Consider the following 22,630-nt stretch of genomic DNA (forward strand, 5'->3'; position numbering starts at 1 on the left):
CGGGTTTGTTTTTTTACTCAGCCGTGATAGGCTACGTAAACATTTACGTAGCCAATCATGGTATTTTTTTAAAATCTAGCCGTGATAGGCTATGTAAATCTTTACGTAGCCTATCACGTTTTGTTGTTTTTTTACTGGAAATGGCGGCGGCGGCAGCCAGTCGGAAGACCGGCCGCTGGAGCCGCCGCCACCGAACTGCCGCCGCAGCCACCGCCGCCAGGAGGATTCGCCCAAGGTAAGTCCTGTCCTGGGGGGGGGCAGACCATTTTGCCACCAATTTTGTGGGGCCGAATGCGCTGGCATTCGGCCTCCCCGAGATTCATGGCAAAATTCTCTGACATCCCTAAAATAAATTTGGGATGTACGAAAGGCACTTACCTTTCGCAGATTATGTTTATGGTTGGGGGGAGGCGTTCCGTGCCTCCCCCTAGAATCCTGGCCAGCCGGCTGTGCTCCACAGGGATTCTGTGGAGCTGCTGGCCGGCTCCGCCAGCAGCCGGACATCCGGCAAATGGTGGTGGCCGTAGCCGCCGCTGTTTGCGTCCCTGCAGTCAGCCGTGATAGGCTACGTAAATGTTTACGTAGCCTGCCACGGCTGACTTAAAAAAAACAACAACAGTACGCTACGCTATTTGCGTTCCCCTTATTTTTACCGTCTTAGTCTACGTAAATGTTTACGTAGACTAAGACATGCCGAAATAATGTTTACGTAGACTAAGACATGCCATGGCTGCCGCCATTTGCGTAAGCGCCTTGTGTTTTGTTTTTTTTTAAGTCAGCCGTGATAGGCTACATAAACATCTACGTAGCCTATCACGTTTTTTTTTTTAAAACCTAGCCGTGATAGGCTATGTAAATGTTTACATAGCCTATCACTTTTTTTTTTAAAACTGGAAATGGCGGCGGCAGCCAGTCGGAAGACCAGCAGCCGCTGCCGCCGAACCTCCGCTGGAGCCGGCACCAGAGCCGCCGCCGCCAGGAAGATCTGCCCAAGGTAAGTCTCGTCCCGGTGGGGGCGGGGGGGCAGGCCGTTCTGCCACTGATTTTGTGGGGCCGCATGCACTGGCATTCGGCCTCCCCGAGATCCATGGCGGAATTTTCGTACATCCCTAAAATAAATAGGGATGGCAGAGAATTCCACCACAGATCTGGTGCACTGGCATTCGGCCCCCTGAAATCTGTGGCGGAACGGCCTGCCACCCCCCCCCCCCCGCGGATCGCCCTGGGACGGAACTTACCTGGGGCGGATCGTCCGGGTGACGGTGTCGGCAGCTGCAGCAGCTAGTCTTCCGACCGGCTGCCACCTCCGCCATTTGCAGGATGTTGTGTTTTTACACCCACATGATAGGGTACGTAAGTTTTTACGTAGCCTAAAACGTCTGGGTAAAAAAAAAAAAAAGGCATATGCAAATGGCGGCGGCTATGGCCGCCGCCATTCACGTTCCTTATTTTGGCCCTTCTTAGTCTACGTAAATAATTACGTAGACTAAGATGACGAAAATAAGGGGAACGCAAATAGCATCCACTACGCTATTTACGTTCCCCTTATTTTCGCCGTCTTAGTCTATGTAAATATTTACATAGATTAAGATGTCAAAAATAAGGAACGCAGATGGCGGTGGCCGTAGCTGCCGCCATCTGCGTACGCAGTTGTGTGTTTTTTCCCCAGAGCCCTCTGCGGCCGGAAATCCGGCTGCAGACAGCTCTGGCCCAGGGGGAGGAATGGAGCGCCTCCCCACCGTCCAGGACTCCAGGGGGAGGGACGGAGCGCCTCCCCCCCCCCATCAGCATAATCCGCGAACAGGTAAGTGATTTTCGTACATCCCTAAAAATAAATAGGGATGTTAGAGAATTCCGCCACGGACTCCAGTGAGGCCAGATTCTTCTGAATCTGCCCCTCCCCCCGGAGTCTGTGGTGGAACGGAGCAATCCCCCCCGCCCCCCCGTGAAACTCCCCCGGGACGGGTCTTTCCTTGTATCATCCGTCCGGTCCATCCGCTGCCCCTGGTCTGCGGCCGCGGATAGCTGCCCCAGTCTGCGGCCGCCATTTCCCTCCCTGTGTTAGCCGTGATAGGCTATGTAAGTATTTACGTAACCTATCATGGCAAAGAGCAGGGATGCAAATGGTGGCCGCTACGCCATTTGCGTCACTGCTCTTTTCGTGATAGGCTACGTAAATATATATGTAGCCTATCATAGCTAACATAGGCACCCAAATGGCAGCCTCCATTTGCGGCCACAGCCCGGGAGTGGATGGAGGTCCGGCTGCGGGCGGACACAGCTGGTGACTCCGCGGACTCACCGCAAAGCGGAGCCGACCAGGGAGGATTCCAGAGGGAGGGACGGATCACCTCTCCCCACTGTGGAAGCCCTGGACCGGAACAAGGTAAGGGATTCGTACATCCTTATGGCCCCTGCCCTCTATTTCGGCCTTCCCCGAACTGAGACTCTCCAAATATATTGGATTAAAGCTTCCGTAATTCCCTGTCAGCATATTTCTGCTGCTGAAATGTTTGGATTTCAGGAACCTAGCTATCTGCTTGCTCTGTAATTAGGACAGCCAGCTAGCAGGTACTGTTGGTCTTTTTTAATGCTTTGCCTCTCTGCTAAGCTTAAAATGTCAAAAAAAGGTTCCAAATCTTTCTGAATTAGTACGTGCTAATATACTCAGCCCTCTTCATGGATCGCTGCCTTGTTGTGGCGAAGGGGCTTGCGTAACTCAGTGAAGCCATAAGCTATGCCATGCAGGGCCACCCAAGACGGACAGGTCATGGCAGAGAGTTCTGACAAAATGTGGTCCACTGGAGAAGGAAATAGCAACCCACTCCAGTATTCTTGCCAAGAAAACCCCATGGAACGTAACACAAGGCTAAAAGATATGACACCGGAAGATGAGCCCCTCAGATCGGAAGGTGTCCAATATACTACTGGGGAAGAGCAGAGGGTATTTCCAAGTAGCGCCAGAAAGAGTGAAGCGGCTGGGCCAAAGCCAAAAGGACACTCAGCTGTGGATGTGTCTGGTGGTGAAAAGAAACTCCGATGCTGTAAAGAACAATATTGTTTAGGAACCTGGAATGTCAGATCAATGAATCAAGGTAAGCTGGAGGTGGTCAAACATGAGATGGCAAGATTGAACATCGACATCTTGGGAATCAGCGAACTAAAATGGACAGGCATGGGCGAATTTAATTCAGGTGACCATCATATCTACTACTGTGGGCAAGAACCCCTTAGAAGAAATGGAGTGGCACTCATAGTCAACAAAAGGGTGGGAAAAGCAGTACTGGGGTACAATCTCAAAAATGATAGAATGATCTCAGTACAAATCCAAGGCAAACCATTCAACATCACAGTAATTCAAGTCTATGCCCCAACCACTGATGCCGAAGAAGCTGAGGTTGATTGGTTCTATGAAGACCTACAACATCTTCTAGAACTAACACCAAAAAAAGATGTCCTCTTCATCATAGGGGATTGGAATGCTAAAGTAGGAAGTCAAGAAATCACCGGGATAACAGGCAGGCATGGCCTTGGTGTACAAAATGAAGCAGGACAAAAGCTAATAGAGTTTTGCCAAGAGAACACGCTGATCATAGCAAACACTCTTTTCCAACAGCACAAGAGATGACTCTACACATGGACATCACCAGATGGTCAATATCGAAATCAGATTGATTATGTCCTTTGCAGCCAAAGATGGAGAAGCTCTATACAGTCAGTCAAAACAAGACCTGGAGCTGACTGTGGCTCAGATCATGAGCTGCTTCTTGCAAAATTTCGGCTTAAATTGAAGAACGTAGGGAAAACCACTAAACCATTCAGGTACGACCTAAATCATATCCCTGATGAATATACAGTGGAGGTGAGGAATAGATTTCAGGTATTAGACCTGATAGACAGAGTGCCTGAGGAACTATGGACGGAGGTCCGTAACATTGTTCAGGAGGCAGCAACTCAATCCATCCCAAAGAAAAAGAAATGCAAGAAAGCGAAGTGGCTGTCTGATGAGGCTTTACAAGTAGCTGAAGAAAGAAGGGAAGCGAAAAGCAAGGGAGAAAGGGGAAGATCTATCCAACTGAATGCAGAGTTCCAGAGGATAGCAAGGAGAGACAAGAAGGCCTTCTTAAATGAACAATGCAAAGAAATCGAGGAAAACAACAGAATGGGAAAGACTAGAGATCTCTTCAAGAAAATTGGAGATCTCAAGGGAACGTTTTGTGCAAAGACAGGCATGATAAAGGACAAAGAAGGCAGGGACCTAACAGAAGCAGATGAGATTAAGAAGAGGTGGCAAGAATACACAGAAGAACTATACAGGAAAGATCTGAATGTCCCTGATAGCCATGATAGTGCGGTCACTGAACTTGAGCCGGACATCCTCGAGAGTGAAGTCAAGTGAGCCTTAGGAAGCATTAGTAACAACAAAGCTAGCGGAGATGACAGTATTCCAGCTGAGTTATTTAAAATCCTAAAAGATGATGCTGTTAAAGTACTGCATTCAATATGCCAACAAATTTGGAACACTCAACAGTGGCCACAAGACTAGAAAGGTCAGTTTACATTCCAATTCCAAAGAAGGGCAACGCCAAAGAGTGTTCAAACTACCGCACAATTGCGCTCATTTCACATGCCAGCAAGGTGATACTCAAAATCCTACAAGCTAGGCTTCAGCAGTATGCGAACTGAGAACTACCGGAAGTACAAGCTGGGTTTCGAAGAGGCAGGGGAACTAGAGATCAAATCGCCAACATTTGCTGGATCATGGAGAAAGCAAGAGAATTCCAGAAAAACGTCTATTTCTGCTTCATTGACTACGCTAAAGCCTTTGATTGTGTGGATCACAACAAACTGTGGCAAATTCTGAAAGTGATGGGAGTACCAGACCACCTTAACTGTCTCCTGAGAAACCTGTACGAGGGTCAAGAAGCAACAGTAAGAACCAGACATGGAACAACCGAGTGGTTCAAAATTGGGAAAGGAGTACGACAAGGCTGCATATTGTCACCCTGCTTATTTAACTTATATGCAGAGTACATCATGAGAAACGCCGGGTTGGATGAATCAGAGGTCAGAATTAAGATTGCTGGGAGAATTATCAACAACCTCCGATACGCAGATGATACCACCCTAATGGCAGAAAGTGAAGAGGATCTAAAGAGCCTCTTGTTGAGGGTGAAAGAGGAGAGTGCAAAGGCTGGTTTGAAAAAAAACGAAGATCATGGCATCTGGCCCCATCACTTCCTGGCATATAGAAGGGGAAGAAATGGAAGCAGTGACAGATTTTACTTTCTTGGGCTCCAAGATCACCGCAGACGGTGACTGTAGCCATGAAATTAAAAGACGCTTGCTCCTGGGGAGGAAAGCTATGGCCAACCTAGACAGCATAGTAAGAAGCAGAGACATCACCTTGCCGACAAAGGTCCGTCTAATCAAAGCTATGGTTTTCCCAGTAGTAATGTATGGCTGTGAGAGCTGGACTATAAGGAAGGCTGAGCGCCGAAGAATTGATGCTTTCGAACTGTGGTGCTGGAGAAGACTCTTACGAGTCCCCTGGACTGCAAGGAGGTCAAATCAGTCCATCCTAAAGGAAATCAACCCTGAGTGCTCATTGGAAGGACAGATACTGAAGCTGAAGCTCAAATATTTTGGACACCTAATGTGAAGAGAAAACTCTCTGGAAAAGACCCTGATGCTGGGAAAGACTGAAGGCAAAAGGAGAAGGGGACGACAGAGGATGAGATGGCTAGATAGCATCACCGATGCAATGAATATGAACTTGAGCACACTCCGGGAGAGAGTGCAGGACAGGAAGGCCTGGCGTGCTATGGTCCATGGGGTCACGAAGAGTCGGACATGACTGAACGACTGAACAACAACAACAACAACAATATACTCAGCAAAGGCTGAGTTGGGCAGAGGTGGGGGGCAGTTTCCTTCCCCTTCTTTCAGCCCCATGTGACTAAGCTTCAAAGATTGCTTATATGTCTGGTCTACACAGTGCATTTTTTCTCCCTGCCAAATGGGTGAATGTTTATGCCGCCCATCCCGCTTCCCAAATCTTGCATGGTGCCCTCGATAGCGAGCCCATTTGATGATAAACTCCTGGACTTGCTTCATTTAATCATTTTCTAAGGGCTGCTTCATGTGTATTTTCATTTTCTAAGGGCTGCTTCATAGTGTATTTTAATGTTTTAACTTCTGTAAACCACCCAGAGAGCTTTGGCGATGGGGCAGTACAGAAATGAAATAAAGAAGGTGTGTGTAGGTCAGGGATGGGGAACCAAATATGGCCTTCCTGGGGTCCCAATCCAGTTCCCCCAGATGGCCATGCCCCCGTCTCCTGGCCCCACCAGCATTACCCCAACCACTGATAGGTAGTTTTCCAGCTTTTTTGCAGTTTTTTGCTCATTCAGGAAATGCCTCTCCTAAGCCTTACTGGCGGGAAGAGCTTTAAGCTACAATATACTGGTATTATTTTTTGTAAGTTTTTTGGTATTTTTGTTATCTAGATGGATGGCTAGACCCCTTTTGACCTTGTCCCCTTCTCCTTGCCTTCAGCTCCACCCACCCCGAGAGTTTATCCAAAATGGAATTCAGGCCCGAGACTGAAAGAGGTTCTTCACCCTGGCATAGGGCTCTCTGTGCATTGCAATTGGTGTGTGTTTCACTGCTGATTGGGCAGCTTGTATTTAGCTATCTTCTAAAACTAATTCTCTAAGTGTTGTACAAAATGCACACGCTGGCTGCCCAATTTGGGTACATGGCAAGGTAATGTTTTCCAAGCTTGGGTTTCAAGCATAACTGAGTATCCAGGGTGTCCTAAGTAGAGATGTTGGAGAAATGGAACAGGCCTAATAGAATAGCAATCCCCCACCCAAGCTCTTCCGGAGATGGGTGGGAATTTTGGAAGAAGGTTTGAGATATGAAATGGAGAGATACGTATCTGTTCAAAGTCTCACTGGGTGTATGAAACTCCCTTCGCCTCGTCTAAATGAGCTTTCTCCCGCCTAGCTTGTGTATAAATATGTCTACTCTGCTATCAGCCTGTTGCTGAGGTCGCTTCTTGAACTTTATTTTGGGAAAACCTTGAGGCTAATGGATGGCTGGAGTGTGATGAAAGTCCTTCTTAGTTCTCCTCCAGCAGCCCCATGCCCCCCCTTCTTTGGGATCCATCTGCTCTAGAAGTCATAGAATCATGGAGTAGTAGGGTTGGAAGGGGCCTGTAAGACCATCGAGTTCAACTCCCTGCTCAGTGCAGGAATCCAAGGCAAAGCATCCTTGACAGATGGCTGCCCAGCTTCGTGTTGAATGCCTCCAGTATGGGAGAGCCCACCACCTCCCTAGGTAATTGGTTCCATCGTCCTAGGCCTTGAAGTGAAAATCAGGGTTCTTCCTTCCCCTCTACGATAGGATTGCCGTGGCAATGATATGGCTATTGTACTACAGCCCTCAGAGTATATTTTCATAGGACCTTCTCCCAGTGTTACTGTGTTCAGGGGCCATTAAGAGACCTTAGCAAATGTTTTGAAATATTCAGATAGTTCACACACAGTGCCAAGCAGCAGTTTCATGATCTGTGCCCCAGCCCTGGGCTCAGAGAACCCCTTCTGCCCTTGCGTGTGGTGATTATTCCGCCTCAGCCACACTGGCAAGCTATGGTGACAGACTTCTGCCTAAGAAGCTTGAGAGCCGCTGCCAATCAGTAGACGCTACAGTGCTAGATGGACAAATAACCTGACCCTGGTGTAAGCAGTTTCCTGGAAGAAGAGAAATGTTTCACGACCAAGCTGATCTCAGAAGGTAAAAGATGCTACTTTACAATTTCAGTCCTTTGGGTCTAATGCAGCAATTATCAACTGGTCATCCCATAGATAAAGTAATGAAGAGAGACTACAGTTTGACTACCATGAGAATCATGCTGGATCGGATCAGGGTCCATCTAGTCCAGCATTCTGTTCACAGAGTGGCCAACCAGTAGTCTGTGGGAAACCCACAGGTAGGATGTGAGTGCAACAGCATCCTCCTGCCCACGTCCCCAGCAAGTGGTGTACACAGGCATACTGCCTCTGATACTGCAGGAAGCATATAGCCATCAGGATTAGTAGCCAGAATTTGTCCAACCTCCTTTTAAAGCCATCCAAACTGGTGGCCATCACTGCATCTTGTAGTAGCAAATTTCAGTTTAACTGTGTGCTATGTGAAGAAGTCTTTTTATTTGTCCTGAATCTCCCACCAATCAGCTTCATGGGATGACCCCATTGGGTTCTAGTATTATGAGAGATGGAGAAAAATGTCTCCCTACCTCACTAGTGGCCATCAGATGCACGTGATCAGAAACTAAACCATGTTTTTATATGCCTGAAACTTTTGTTCCACTCCAGGATGTCTTGGAGAATAAGTTGAACTTCACTTCATCTCTCCCCACTGCCCCATAATTTGTTGTCTTCATGTCCTCATCAAAAGCCCCCTTCAGCCCCTTCAGTGAGGCTCAGCTGAATAAGACAGTATGTGGAAGCATGCATCACCCTGGATGCATTGGTGTAATTTTGATAATCGGCTAGCAGGATTAGATGAATGGGGTGAAAGCTGTGCTATCAGTTTAGTATGATAAAGTAATCAAACACAGACCAAAAGCACAATGTTGCATAGTTGGATTGAAAATTTATTCCAATAAATGATGTATTCCAAACAACTAGACGTTAAGTTGTAAGCAAAAAACATTTGGAAGTAACGTTGCAAGAATTTTTATCATTATAAAAACAGGCTGCTAAGAACATTCTGCAGCCATCAGAAATTTTCAAGTGCAAAGCAAATTATCTGAAGAGACACACTTCCAGATCTTTGCCCCCCATATGGGGTAAACCCCATAACAGATTTTCTTTCTCCAGATTTAATCCTTTTAGTGCCTTTGCAATAAATAAATAGAAAATATATTTTTTTTTTCATCAGGAACTTTAAGAAAATATATACAAAACACTATACATCTAGTTCCGAAAAAGGACCAGCTATTTCGGGTAAAACATTTGAACTGACATACGCACAAAAACAAACAAAGGATCACACAGTGCTGACAGTTGTGCGTAAGCTCAAGGGAGACAATTTGCTACAATACAACCTTCAAAAAGCTATGATTCACAGGTTATGACTGGTCAGTTATTATCGTAGAGTTATTATCATAGAACATCCAAATGTCAGTTGGTCACTCCATTAACTGCAGAAGGACACACATCAGATGCAGTTTGTTGATATTAATTCCTTACATCTGGGTCCGTCCCCCCCCCCCCAAATCTTAACGGCTTCTGAGATTCTACTTTCTAATTCAATTAGGTATGGGGGAAAACCAGATACATTGAGGCTGATTTGTCACGTTGTGTTCACTGGACCTGCTGCAACCCTACATCTTGGATCATCCCCTCGTGGTGTCCTTCTATTTCAGGGGTGGGCAAGTTGTGGTCCTCCAGATGTTTTGGCTTACAAGTTGCCCACCTCTATCCTATATAGATAGTTTCTAGAAAAAGGACAAAGCAGGATTTTCTCTTCAGGCAAAATATATAATTTGCCCTCAATACTGACTGCTTAATTACCTACTGCTTGCTTCTAAGGCAGGTCCCAATGCCTTGATATTTGTTAAGATCTAGCAAACAGCCTCTGTAACTGTATATAGCCATGGCGACTAACAGTAGTTTAGCTGATCACTCCAATTTGGATGAGATACCACCTGTCTCAATGATGCTTAAGAAATTTCCTTTTGTGCTCACTGTCAGCATTATCCTCCGACTGGTCCAGCATGTCAGAAAGTTTGTGAGAATATCAGCAGTGCTAAAAAGTTCTAATGTGGTCAGATTTTTGCTAGCTGTCTAATACTGACTTTAGCTTACACTTTCATATTTACATAGTCAGGGTCTCAACTTAGAAGTGCACTTTTTCCTGAGTAAGATGTCTGAACATTCAAAAGGCGTACTGAAAGGTTGATATTGGAGAATTTTGCGCTTTGTACATGTCCACTCATTCACTACCAGAAAGACCAATGGACAAACACAAAGAAGGCCATTGCACTACATGGAGGCAACGGGATGTGAAATAGAGGGAGCAATCCTGTGGCCGCTAGACAGCCATAGGATATTGTGTTATCTGGGGAACTGACCTCCCAGAGAACCGACCTCCCCCCACTTCCACGCCGCCTTGGAGGCAGTGCAGAACAGCCCTGTCCTCCGTGCTTGCAAGAGGAGCGCAGAGGGGCCGAAAAGGGGTGTGGCTGGGGGTGTTCCGGGGTGGGGAGGACAGAACTGCCTGTACAACACATCCTATGTGTCATACAGCAGCCTCTCTCCCCGCTCTGTGCTCCCGTGGCTAGACAGCCACAATCGGCTGTCTAGCAGAAAAAGCAGGGTAGGAGAAGAGCAGAGGGAATGACCCCCTCCGTGCTTCTCCTGCCCTGCTTTGAATAGGCAGTTGCCTCCAAGTTCGAAGGTGGCCGCCTATCTGGATAGGATTGCGCCCTAAGTCTTTCTTGCCCTAATATGCTTGTGGAAGAGAGACAATAGACCTATTGCCAATGAACAGGTCCAACACACTAGACCTACACTGGCTAAGGAATGTTGGTAGTTTGATGTGGCCACTTATTCATAATAAGACTTCTTTTATGTACATCAGCAAAATATACTACATCTCGGAAGAGCCACAGGCCTTGCTGCCTTCTCTGTTGACAACGTGCTAAGAGCAGGAGGACTTCGCAGGCCACATCCTCACAATTTCATTTTCTTTACCACTGGAACTGGCAGAGCTTGGAAGATCCTCACTGCATCATTGTCCGTGTTCAGTTTTATCCAGTATGGCCGGAAGCTGCCCTTGTATCCAACAAAGGCCATTTTATCTGAAAAAGTAACAATGACAGATGAAGAGAGGAGCTCTCTGTTCCCCCATATTTGCTTTGCAGCAGTAATTACTGCTGACTCTTTGCACATGTTCACAGGGCCTTTGATTTTCAAAGTGATGTAAGATGTAACATGGAAAATGGGGATTTGTGCCACTAAGACATATTGCTGGTGACAAATCACAGTTCTATACTTTTGAATTCATTTATACATTTACAATTTCTAGAAGTTTACAAGCCATGGAAAACACCATGGTCTTCCTCTAATTTTTCCCCTCAGAAAAAAATAAAATATTGGGAAAAAATGAAATACTTATCAAACCAAACTGTTGATACTCCTTTAGGCATATTAAATATAATACATTACTTAGCATGTAAATATACCAAAGAATATAAGTTATGACATCTGAAAATATAAATGCTTTTATTTTATTCAAACAGTAGTTGCAACTCCATCTCTCTCACTGAATATATTTGCAAAAGTATCCAAGGATATCTTAGTTTTTTACTAATTGGGAAAATGAAGGGGGGATGGAAAATGGAAACCATCAACATTATAGGAAGCAAAGGAAGGTTTTCTTCTCTGGGCTTAGAAACAATGGGTCAGTTTGCACAATCATCAGAGCCCATCATGGTTTATTTAAGCTACAGTGGATTGTGGTGGGCACTGGTGGCCATTTTGAATATTTAACCGGGGGAGGGTTGCCATAGTTTGTCATGTCATCTGAACCTGTGCAGCAGAGGTTGATTGAGGGTTAAACAACCCTTAAATAACCCTACAGCAGAGTAAGCGTTATTTGAGGGTTCGGATGATATGACAAACCATGGCAACCCCCTACGGGGGGTTGAATATTCAAAATGGCTGTCAGCACACACCACAATCCACCATTAAATAGGCAATGTGCAAATCGGCCCAGTGTGTAGACCTCCACATCATCATGCAAAAACATGCTAATACTTTTAGACTTCAAAAAACAAACTTCCCTATGATGCAGCCTTCCCCAACCTGGTGCTTTCCAGATGTTTTGGACTACAACTCCCAGCATTCCTGACCACTGGCCATGCTGGCTGGGGCTGATGGTAGTTGAAGTCCCAAAAATTTGGAGGGCACCATGCTGGGAAGCCTGCTATAATAGAACTAAAGCCCAGCAATAAATTTAGATATGCATTTAAGCTTTATCAATGACACTGGAGTGTTCACAGTGTATCATCACTTTAGACAGGATGCAATTCTACAGGCTCACTTAAGAGGGAGCTCCATCAAACCCAATGGGATTTGCTTCCAAGTTAAACATGCAACAAATGGCACTGTAACTGTAGAGGACATTAGCTATCACTTTAACTTTGAGCTTCATTCTCATCAGAAAATGGAAAGCTTGAGTAAATTGAAAGAAGTTTTCCAACTCTCTTCACAAGTTTGAGAACACACACACTTAATATCAAGGAACAAACTTTCAGCACTTTATTTCATTTGGTGCTGAAGACAGGAAGGTGAGGTGAGTGCGAAGCAAGAGGATCCAGAGGCTGCATTGTACAAAGAACTCACCACCCATATTGCAAGAGACATCCAGAACCAAACACCTACATTATTTGAATTCTACAACAATTCAACGTGCTTTTCCAACACAAAGCCCTAAGAGTACTGCTTGTTTAGTAATCCAGTCAAACACATACAGTCAGGGCCAGAAATATTGGAACAAGGATAACTGTTTTGGCAGTTGGCCTCTGTACACCACCACATTGAAGTTGAAAGGAAACACACCCAGATGGGAGCAAAGTCAGGACTTTCAGCTGTAATTCAAGGGGTTTGACAAAAGTGGGGCACTAACCATTCAGGAAGGACAGCCAGTGGCATACACACACACCCCATCGTTGGTGGCTCATAAGTAATGGAACAAATCAACATCATTTCAAACTTAAGGATCGCCTTTAATACCTGGATGAAAATCCTTTGCAGTCAATGAGTGCCTGTAGTCTGGAACCCATGGACATGACCAAATGCTGAGTTTCCTCCCTCGAGATGCTTTGCCAGGCCTTCACTGCAGCTGCCTTCAGCTGCTGCTTGTTTGTGGGTCTTTCTGCCTTCAGTCTTGTCTTCAGTAAGTGAAAAGCATGCTCTATTGGGCTGAGATCAGGTGACTGATTTGGCCATTGAAGAACATCCCACTTCTTTGCCTGGAGAAACTCTTGGGTAGCTTTTGCTGTATGTTTTGGGTCATTATCCATCTGCAATATGAAGCGGCGTCCTATCAGTTTGGCAGCGTTTGGCTGAATCTGAGCAGAAAGTATAGCCCTATACACTTCAGAATTCATCCTGCTGCTTTTATCAGCAGTCAGGTCATCAATAAACACCAGTGACCCAGTTCCATTGGCAGCCATACATGCCCATGCCATAACACTGCCTCCACCATGTTTGACAGATGATGTGGTATGCTTTGGATCATAAGCTGTTCCTTTTCTTCTCCATACTTTTCCCATCATTCTGGTACAAGTTAATTTTGGTTTCATCAGTCCAAAGAATCTTATTCCAGAACTGGGCAGGCTTTTTTAGGTGTTTTCTGGCAAAGACTAATCTGGCCTGTCTGTTCTTGAGCGTTACCAGTGGTTTGCACCTTGTTGTGAAGCCTCTGTATTTACATTCATAAAGCCGTCTCTTGACTGTAGATGTTGACAATGACATGCCTACCTCCTCAAGAGTGTTCTTGACTTGGCTAGATGTTGTGAAAGGGTTCCTCTTCACCATGAGCAGAATTCTGCAGTCATCCACTTTAGTTGTCTTCCGTGGTCTGCCAGGCCTTTTGCTGTTGCTGAGCTTGCCAGTTAATTCCTTCTTTTTCAGGATGTTCCATACTGTTGTATTGGCCACCCCCACTGTTTTTGCTATCTCTCTGATGGGTTTATGTTGTTTCCTCAGCCTAATGATGGCCTCCTTCACTCACATGGACACCTCTTTGGACCTCATGTTGGGAGTTCCAGTGAACAGCTACCAAATGCAAATATAACACTCAGAATCACCTCCAGGCCTTTTATCTGCTTGATTGGTCATGGGGTACCCAGGAAACAGGCCACACCTGGCCATGCAGCTGCTTGTCAGCCATTCGTTCCATTACTTATGAGCCACCAACAATGGGGATGTGTGTATGCCACTGGCTGTCCTTCCTGAATGGTTAGTGCCCCACTTTTGTCAAACCCCTTGAATTACAGCTGAAAGTCCTGACTTCACTCCCATCTGGGTGTGTTTCCTTTCAACTTCAACGTGGTGGTGTACAGAGGCCAACTGCCAAAACAGTTATCCTTGTTCCAATATTTCTGGCCCTGACTGTAAACAATGCTATCATCACTAAACAATGCTATGTTTGAACGCTGGAACTAAGAGAGTTGCAAATTGATTTTAAGTTTTAACATTATTTTAAAGCACAGCTTTGAAAAGTATTTCACACATCGTGAAAGAAAATATTTCACAACCTGCCTCCCTTTCCCCAAATTTCCCTTTTTCCCCATTTCAGATTGGGGGAGAGGGAAGAGAAAACACCATCTCTCCCTCCAACACCCCCTCCCAAATTATTTTTTTCTTTTTATTTCTGAGCTTTCACATTTCTAAAATTCAGTGGAGTTCCATTAAGCACCTCAGTAGTCTGTTGGTTTAAAGTTTAAACACATTACTTGCAGAAATAGAAATCATAGAATCATAGGGTTGGAAGGGGCCTACAAGACCATCGAGTCCAACCCCCTGCTCATTGCAGGAAGCCTGATTCCCAGGCAGTCTCTCATCCAAGTACTAACCAGGGCTGACCCTGCTTAGCTTCCGAGATCTTCAGACAAGATCTTGTGTTCTATTGGAAGGAAAGTACCACTTCATACTTTAGGGCAAGTAACACATTTTGAGGGTTCCCTTGTCTAAAAAAAATGGAAAGCTAGCATGACAGTCATGCAGTGTTAGCTTGGCCTTATCCCATGTTAAAGAAAGGGGGTTGGGAGGAGCAGTAAGAAATGTGATACCCTTATCTGAAAGAGGACGTGCTCTACCACTTCAGTTATCAGAGGAACATCCCTGTGCTTTATGGAAAGGACAAGCAACAGTACACAAAACCCTGATATTAGTATACCTTAAAACAATACTTAAAATAACTACACTAAGATCCTTTAAAAATAATCACTTACCTTTCAATTTAAAGCCTGTCTCTGCCCCAAGTTTCTCCAGGACTTTAGTCCACGGGCCCTTTGAGATGAACCTTCCTTTAGATGTCATCAGCACTATAGAACTACAATAGAAAAAAATACGCATTAACAATCTGTTCAGTTGAGTAATTTATTCACTAAAATTACTAAAAGCTACCAGTAATGCAACTGTTGGATGCTGCTACCTGTAGAAGTCATTAGATTTATAACCCTGCTTTCTCCAGTCACGCAAAATCTATTCTGAATCTTAGCAAGCATCTTTAATCAGACATCTGATTACATCTGATTTTTGGAAACAATTTGCATGATCTTGACTCCAATCATGAACAATGGTTTGGATCCAGATTTCAGTGCATGCAACTGGGCTGGCAGAAGCAACTCTCCATTAGCTTACTTGTCCCGGATGTTGCTGACATAGTTGTCTATCTGTGCTGGGATTCCTTGTAGAATAGAGTTTTTGAAACTCATCTGAGCAACAACTTTTCCGTCGTGACCATCAATCACAACTACTTGGATACCATCTTCAGAAAGATAAAATTTCTTGCCGTCAACCTGAATGGAAGAAAAGGCAACTCTCGATATATTAAGGAGATCCAGAATAAAAACAGTTAACAATAGAAAGTTCTTAACTCTGGATTTTCAGAGACAAAATTGCTTTTAATGTAAAGGTTGGTTTCAAACATGGCTTTTAAAAAAAAGAAAAGAAAGGAAATCGCAACAGAAAGTTCTTCAAAATTTTCATTCCCTTCCCACTCCACAACATTTTCATTGGAGGTTACTTTCCTTGTGTGTCCTTGACTTAGCAAGCATAACACTGAAAAATAGTCAGATTTTGTGTTTTCCCCTTTTCATTTGTTTAAAGCATTGGAAACACTGTAAAAAATAGACTGTGAAATAAAAAGGATCTATCTAACAAAGGCAATTCATAAAAGTATTTCTGGAAAAGACTGGCAAAACAGCCTACATATATTCACTGACAGTTAGGGGATCTTAATACATTGAGGAAGGATACTTGCTTATGTTAAGAAACTTACAGGGTATTTATTGCCTTTCGATCCTAAGACAGACTTGTTGGGAATTATGGACAAGAAAGAAATACCACAAGTTAGAAGGAAGCTGGTTGCCCTTTCTTTCAATAGCAGTAAAGTTCCAAATTGCAGTAAAATGGAAAAAGATAATGGGCTGGATCCAGATTTAGCTGTGTAACTGGACTGGCGGAAACCCATCTTCCATACCCACTTCTCCCCACGGCAGCCCCGCCAGACCCCTGAAAATGCTATGCAAAGGGTTGGAAGACCCTACTCAGTGGGGTGAGCTGTGGTGCCAGGGGGAGGGGGGATCCTTCTATCCTGGATCCAACTGATGCAAAATATTAATTATGGATCAGAACTCACATCAATTAAAAGGTACAACAATTCCAAAATTTAATTATGATTTTATAGGAAAATGGTGCCCAGTTCTAAATGTAAACAACTTGGGACAACTGGAAATATAAAAGGCCACTCAGATTATTTTCAACAGTACTTTACTGATACACATATGTTCCTGAATTTTTTTTATATATGTCTCGGAATGAACTGTTACACTTTTTACTTTTCCTGATTTTCCTGATTTCTTTCCTTGATGTTTAGTTGTTTATTTATATATTTTTATTCTAAATTGAGTGGCATATAAGAGGGACTGTAGTTCATCATAAAATGTAATGCAAATTTAATAAACAAAGAGAATTTTTTTAAAAAAGAAAACACAATTTCAGGAAATGACATGGAGCAAACAAACACTTACTGAGATATATGCAAAGTCATCCCTGAGATGGAAGTATCTGGTCTTGTAGCTCTCTAGCTTCAATTCCACAAAATGGTCCTTCTTGTTCTATTTTTAAGAAGAAAATGAAGCTGAATTTGCATTGTCCCTGAAAATCATTCTGAAGATACGCACTTTTTTTTCCCCCCAAATGAAGATGGAACGTGGAAGTTACAAGAGATTATTCAGAGACAGTTCCCTAAAGAAATTGCAACAGTAAATCAGGTCCGCTTACCAGGTGTGCACTAGACAGCTTTTGGGGCATCGGCACGTCCACCAAGGATTTCTCTGTGTATTTCGGATAGGCTTTCACTTCACAATCACTGGCCTCAGAGTTCTTGGGGATGTTTGCTTTGATTCGGATTCGTTCGCAGCCTCTGACGGAGCAGAAGGCAAATGGCTCTTTTTCATGCTGGGCTTTTAGCTTGAGAAACAGCAACCTGCACAAAGGTGAACAAGAAAGCCATGAACATAGGAAGAATGGGAAGAATGTGTTTGGCCACAGCATGAAGAACTTCATCAGGAGGGCTTTAAACTGAATCCTACGGGGAAGGGAGATGTAATGTTGGGGTAACAATGGACGTAGGCACATGCACTGCAACGGAAAGAACAGCTCTGATAGCGCCCAATAATAGTCTTCAAACACATGTAGGAAGAAAGCCAGACCATGAAGCACATGGTCTTCGATGTCTATATACTAATGCCCAGAGTATGGGAAACAAACAGAACGAACTTGAACTCTTAATACAGGAGGGAAATTATGACTTGATAGGTATAACTGAGACTTGGTGGGATGACTCTCATGACTGGAATACAGCAATTGAAGGATATAACTTATTCAAAAAGAACAGGAGGAACAGAAAGGGAGGTGGGGTTGCACTGTATGTGAAAAATACATATCTCTGCACAGAAATACAGGAGGAGGAGCTTGGTAGCCCCATCGAGAGCATCTGGATCAAAATAAATGGAGCAAAGAATAAAAGGAACCTGGTGGTCAGAGTCTACTACTGGCCACCCAATCAAGGAGAAGACGAGGATGAAACTTTTGAAAAGCAAATAGCCAATGTTTTAAGGAAGCATAATGTAGTAGTAACAGGGGACTTCAATTTCCCTGATATTTGTTGAGAGACAAATTCTGCAAAACATGGCCCCTCCAGGAAATTCCTGACTTGTGTGGCAGATAACTTCCTCCTACAGAAAGTAGAGGAAGGAACTAGAGGATCGGCTATCCTTGCCTTGACTTGATCCTAACCAACAGAGATGACTTAGTGGATAAAGTAGCAGTTACAGGAACTCTGGGGGAAAGCGACCATGTTGTACTTGAGTTCTTGGTTCTAAGGGAAGCAAAAGCCGAGTGTAGTCAAACGTGTACTCTGGATTTTAGGAAAGCTGATTTTAATAAACTCAGAACAATGATCAGTAAGGACTCATGGCGAGTGATGCTAACGAGAAAAGGAGTCCAAGATGGGTGGGAGCTTTTAAAAAAGGGAATTCTCAAGGCACAATTACAAACAATTCCAACAAGAAGAAAAGGTGGAAGACAACAGAAGAAGCCAATGTGGCTTCACAAAAAGCTTAGGGATGACCTGAAAACAAAAAAGGACACATATAGGAAGTGGAAAGAAGGCCAAGTAACAAAGGAAGAGTACAGGCTGGTAGCACAGAATTGCAGGGATGGTGTCAGGAAGGCTAAAGCTGAGAACGAGCTGAGGTTAGCGACGGATGCTAAAAACAACAAAAAGGCTTTCTTCAGCTACGTGCATAGTAAAAGGCAGAGGAAAGAAATGGTTGTTCAGCTATTAAATAAGGATGGCAAAATGATAACAGATGACAAAGAAAAGGCAGAGGTGCTCAATTCCTACTTTGGCTCAGTCTTCTCCCAAAAGAGGGTCTATGGCCCCCCTGGCAAAGGCGAAGTCCAGGCTGAAGGGGCAGGATTGCAGCTTGAGATCGATAGGCATATGGTCAAGGAACACCTAATTACTTCGAATGAGTTCAAATCTCCAGGGCCAGATGAACTGCATCCTAGTGTAATAAAGGAACTGGCAGAAGAACTCTCAGAACTGCTGTCTATTCTCTTTGAGAAATCATGGAGGAAGTGCCAGATGACTGGAGGAGAGCTAATGTTGTCCTATCTTCAAAAAGGGTAAAAAGGAGGAATCTGGGAACTACAGACCAGTCAGTCTGACATCAATCCCTGGGGAAATTCTGGAGCAGATGATAAAGCAATCCATCTGGAAACACCTTGAAAACAATGCCGTGATTACTCGAAGCCAACATGGATTTGTCAAAAACAAGTCCTGCCAGATGAATCTGATCTCATTTTTTGATCAAGTAACCTCCCTTGTGGACCGTGGGAATGCTGTAGACATCATATACCTCGACTTCAGCAAAGCTTTCAACAAAGTGCCCCATGATATCTTGATGAGCAAACTAGCTCGAAGTGGGCTAGATGAAACAACGATCAGGTGGATCCACAGTTGGCTACAGAATCGGACTCAAAGAGTGCTTATCAATGGGACCTTCTCAAACTGGGGAGAGGTAACGAGTGGGGTACCGCAGGGCTCAGTCCTGGACCCAATGCTCTTCAGCATTTTTATTAATGACTTGGAGGGGGAGGTGCAGGGAATGCTGATCAAATTTGTAGATGACACAAAATTGGGCAGGATAGCTAATACTTTGGAAGACAGAAACAAAATTCAAAGTGATCTGGACAGACTGGAGTGCTGGGCAGAAAACAACAGAATGACATTTAATAGGGATAAATGCCAAGTTCTGCACCTAGGAAAAAGAAACCAAATGCACAGTGACAAGATGGGGGATACGTGGCTCAACCACACTACAAGCAAGAAGGATCTTGGAATTGTTGTCGATCACAAGCTGAATATGAGCCAACAATGTGATGTGGCTGCAAAAAAGGCACATGCTCTTTTGGGCTGCATTCATAGAAGCATAGCTTCCAAATCCCAGGAAGTACTAGTTCCCCTCTACTCAGCACTGGTTAGGCCTCATCTGGAGTACTGTGTCCAGTTCTGGGCACCACACTTTAAGAAGGATGCAGACAAACTGGAGAGGGTTCAGAGGAGGGCAACAAAGATGATCAGGGGACTGGAAACAAAGCCCTATGAAGAGAGTCTGAAAGAACTGGGCATGTTTAGCCTTGAGAAGAGAAGACTGAGGGGAGATATGATAGCGCTCTTCAAGTACTTGAAAGGTTGTCACAGAGAGGAAGGCCAGGATCTCTTCTCGATCATCCCAGAGTGCAGGACACGGAAGAATGGGCTCAAGTTACAGGAAGCCAGATTCTGGCTGAACTTCAGGAAAAACTTCCTGACTGTTAGAGCAATATGACAATGGACTCAATTACCTAGGGAGGCAGTGGAGGCCACACTGGAGGCGTTCAAGATGAGGCTGGACAGCCATCTGCCAGGGATGCTCTGACTTGGATTCCTGCATTGAGCAGGGGGTTGGACTTGATGGCCTTGTACGCCCCTTCCAACCCTACTATTCTATGATTCCATGATTCTATAACATCCCTGGGCCTGTGTCTCTGACACTGCCAGAACGGGATAGAGCTCTTCCTTCCTGGCAATGGCAAAGAGAAAACCCCTCCCCTTTGACCCAGGGCCCAGATTCAAGGATTTCCATGTACATAACCCAGTTGCTGTGTGTACACATGTCCTCACTGCTAGTGGTGGAGTGGAGCCGGGGTTCACAGGGACCTAGCACCAACATTCTTTTTTTTTTTAATTAGCAAGGGCGCTGACATCATCTGCCACCACCACCAGCCTTAGCTGCAATTCTTACAGCAGCTGGAGGGAACAGATTTTTTCCAACAATAAGCTTCGTCTGGAATGGGCCCATTCGCTTTACAAAAGAAATTCGCTTTCCATCTGATGGAGATGAAAACTGATAGAAGCGGCTTGTTGATATGGATCAACACAGCTGCCTGCATTTTTGGCCTCTCGGGGGAGGGGGGAGGCAGTGTAGCTATGGGGAACGTCATGATGAGCATCTTCACTTCAAAACTGACCACTGTTCATGTGCCATGTGCGATTGCCACTGCTGCACCTCCCGCTATGTTCGAGGCTGCTCCAGAGGACTTCACGCTTTTGGAGGGGTGCGGGAAAGCGTGAAAGGGACAATACACTGGCATTCTCAAATGGAACTCCCCACTCCTTGGGTGTCCATTCTCTAAGCAAGGTTGTGCACGGTGTCTAATTTATTTCAAGCTTTAAAGGTGGGAAGTGAATGATGTGCTGTCCCTCTCCCCCTCTCTATTGCTTTGGGTCATGTTTAGGGTGCTTCTGGATGAGGCTTTTATCACACCATCGGCCCGCCTCATTCACGGAATGCAATGGGACGTCCAGACGCAGACACCGCCACCTCCCACTCGGAACCCTCCTACGTTGTCCCACTGCTTCTTCCATTGTATTTATTACCGTTGAAGTTCCCTTGAGAAGAAAAAGACGAAAGAGCTGCACAATGCCTTCGGACTGTTAAAGCTAGGACCCTCCATCTGGAAGCACCCTTGGCCCCATGTCCTTTGGTCTTTTTTCAAAAAATGAAGGGTCATGCAGCAAATGGATTGGCCCACAGGCCAAAGGCGGTCGAGACTCCTCTACAAGCCAGGAGACCACATATGCCATTGTTTTAATTGCCGGAGGACTGGAGGAAGGATAATCAAAGTGGGGGATGACACAATTGGTGCTGAATGTGAAAGATTTATGTGGATGCTATTTGTATGACTGTTAAAGCTTTAAATAAAAAGGCTTACATGGTCTAGGTCCAAGGTACCTTAGGGAGCGCCTTCTCCCCTACATCCCAGTCTGCCACCTAAGGTCCTCTGAGGGCTCTCTGCTGTGGCTGCCTAATGTGAGACACAGCCACACACAAGAGGACCTTTTCCTTTGCCACCCCTCAGTTGTGGAATGACCTGCTGGTTGAAATGCGCCTGCCAACCTCTTTGAAGGTTTTCAAGTGGGAATTAAAGGCACTGTTATTCTGACAGGCCTTCCCTTTTTAAAACTCTCATTCCTTTTGCTGACGCTTGTATACTGTTTTTAAGCTGTGTTGTTTTTAAGCTGTATTGTTTTTATTGTTGGATTTTGGGGGGTTAAAATGTTTTTAGTTCAAAGTTATTTTTAGTTATACGTTGCTTGCATATAAATGTCCATATGCTTTTATGTAAATGGCTTTTAAACTTTGTATATTGTATTTTAATGTTTTAACTTTTGTAAACTGCACAGAGAGCTTTGGCTATGGGGCGGTATAGAAATGTAATTAAATAAATAAATAGCAACACCAAACACTTCTTTTCTAGCCCAAGCAAATCTGAGCTTCAGAGACGTTTAGGCTATTGGACACTTATTTGCCCTTTCCTTACCCAGTGTCTTCATCCCAATAGTAGTAACCTTTGGTAGGGTAGCGATACTCAAGTTTGTCCATCTGAAGGGCCTGGTAGAATGTCCCTGTTTTGTAGGTTTTCTTCAAAAGACGATCGTGGATGTCTGAGAGAACGGAAAAAGTTGTCCCTTTAGGATAACAAAGCCCAAATTGGATCCAATCGTTCCTAAATTAAAAGAAAACAAACAAATGCATTAACCCCCCACAAAAAAAGATAGTTCAACCCCAAACCCCTTGACTATTGCTTTTCTGGAACACCCACAAGCCAATCAAATCCCTCTCTCTGACATGACAATAAATTCTTTCCAAGCTGCCTAAAAGGGTTAGAAACTTCAGTAGGGCTGATTCCAAAATAATTTAAAGATCCCC

General features: G+C 44.6%; 1 protein-coding gene across 1 annotated transcript in view; it reads right to left on the bottom strand.

Moving 5' to 3' along the window:
* Positions 1 to 8,643: 8,643 nt before the first annotated feature.
* CEMIP (cell migration inducing hyaluronidase 1) overlaps positions 8,644 to 22,630 on the bottom strand; it is a 98,942-nt gene continuing 84,955 nt past the window's right edge. Inside the window, exons 23-28 of the mRNA XM_084816435.1 lie at positions 22,242 to 22,427; positions 17,091 to 17,295; positions 16,838 to 16,924; positions 15,447 to 15,604; positions 15,035 to 15,135; positions 8,644 to 10,873 (exon numbers count right to left, since the gene is read on the bottom strand). Of these exons, the coding sequence (XP_084672561.1) occupies positions 10,746 to 10,873; positions 15,035 to 15,135; positions 15,447 to 15,604; positions 16,838 to 16,924; positions 17,091 to 17,295; positions 22,242 to 22,427 (865 nt within the window). The 3' untranslated portion in view covers positions 8,644 to 10,745. The remainder of the gene's footprint in view (positions 10,874 to 15,034; positions 15,136 to 15,446; positions 15,605 to 16,837; positions 16,925 to 17,090; positions 17,296 to 22,241; positions 22,428 to 22,630) is intronic.

This window comes from Heloderma suspectum, chromosome 11, assembly GCF_057233095.1.
Source record: "Heloderma suspectum isolate Gila_16-S chromosome 11, 16-S_ref, whole genome shotgun sequence".
Lineage (NCBI taxonomy): Eukaryota > Metazoa > Chordata > Lepidosauria > Squamata > Helodermatidae > Heloderma > Heloderma suspectum.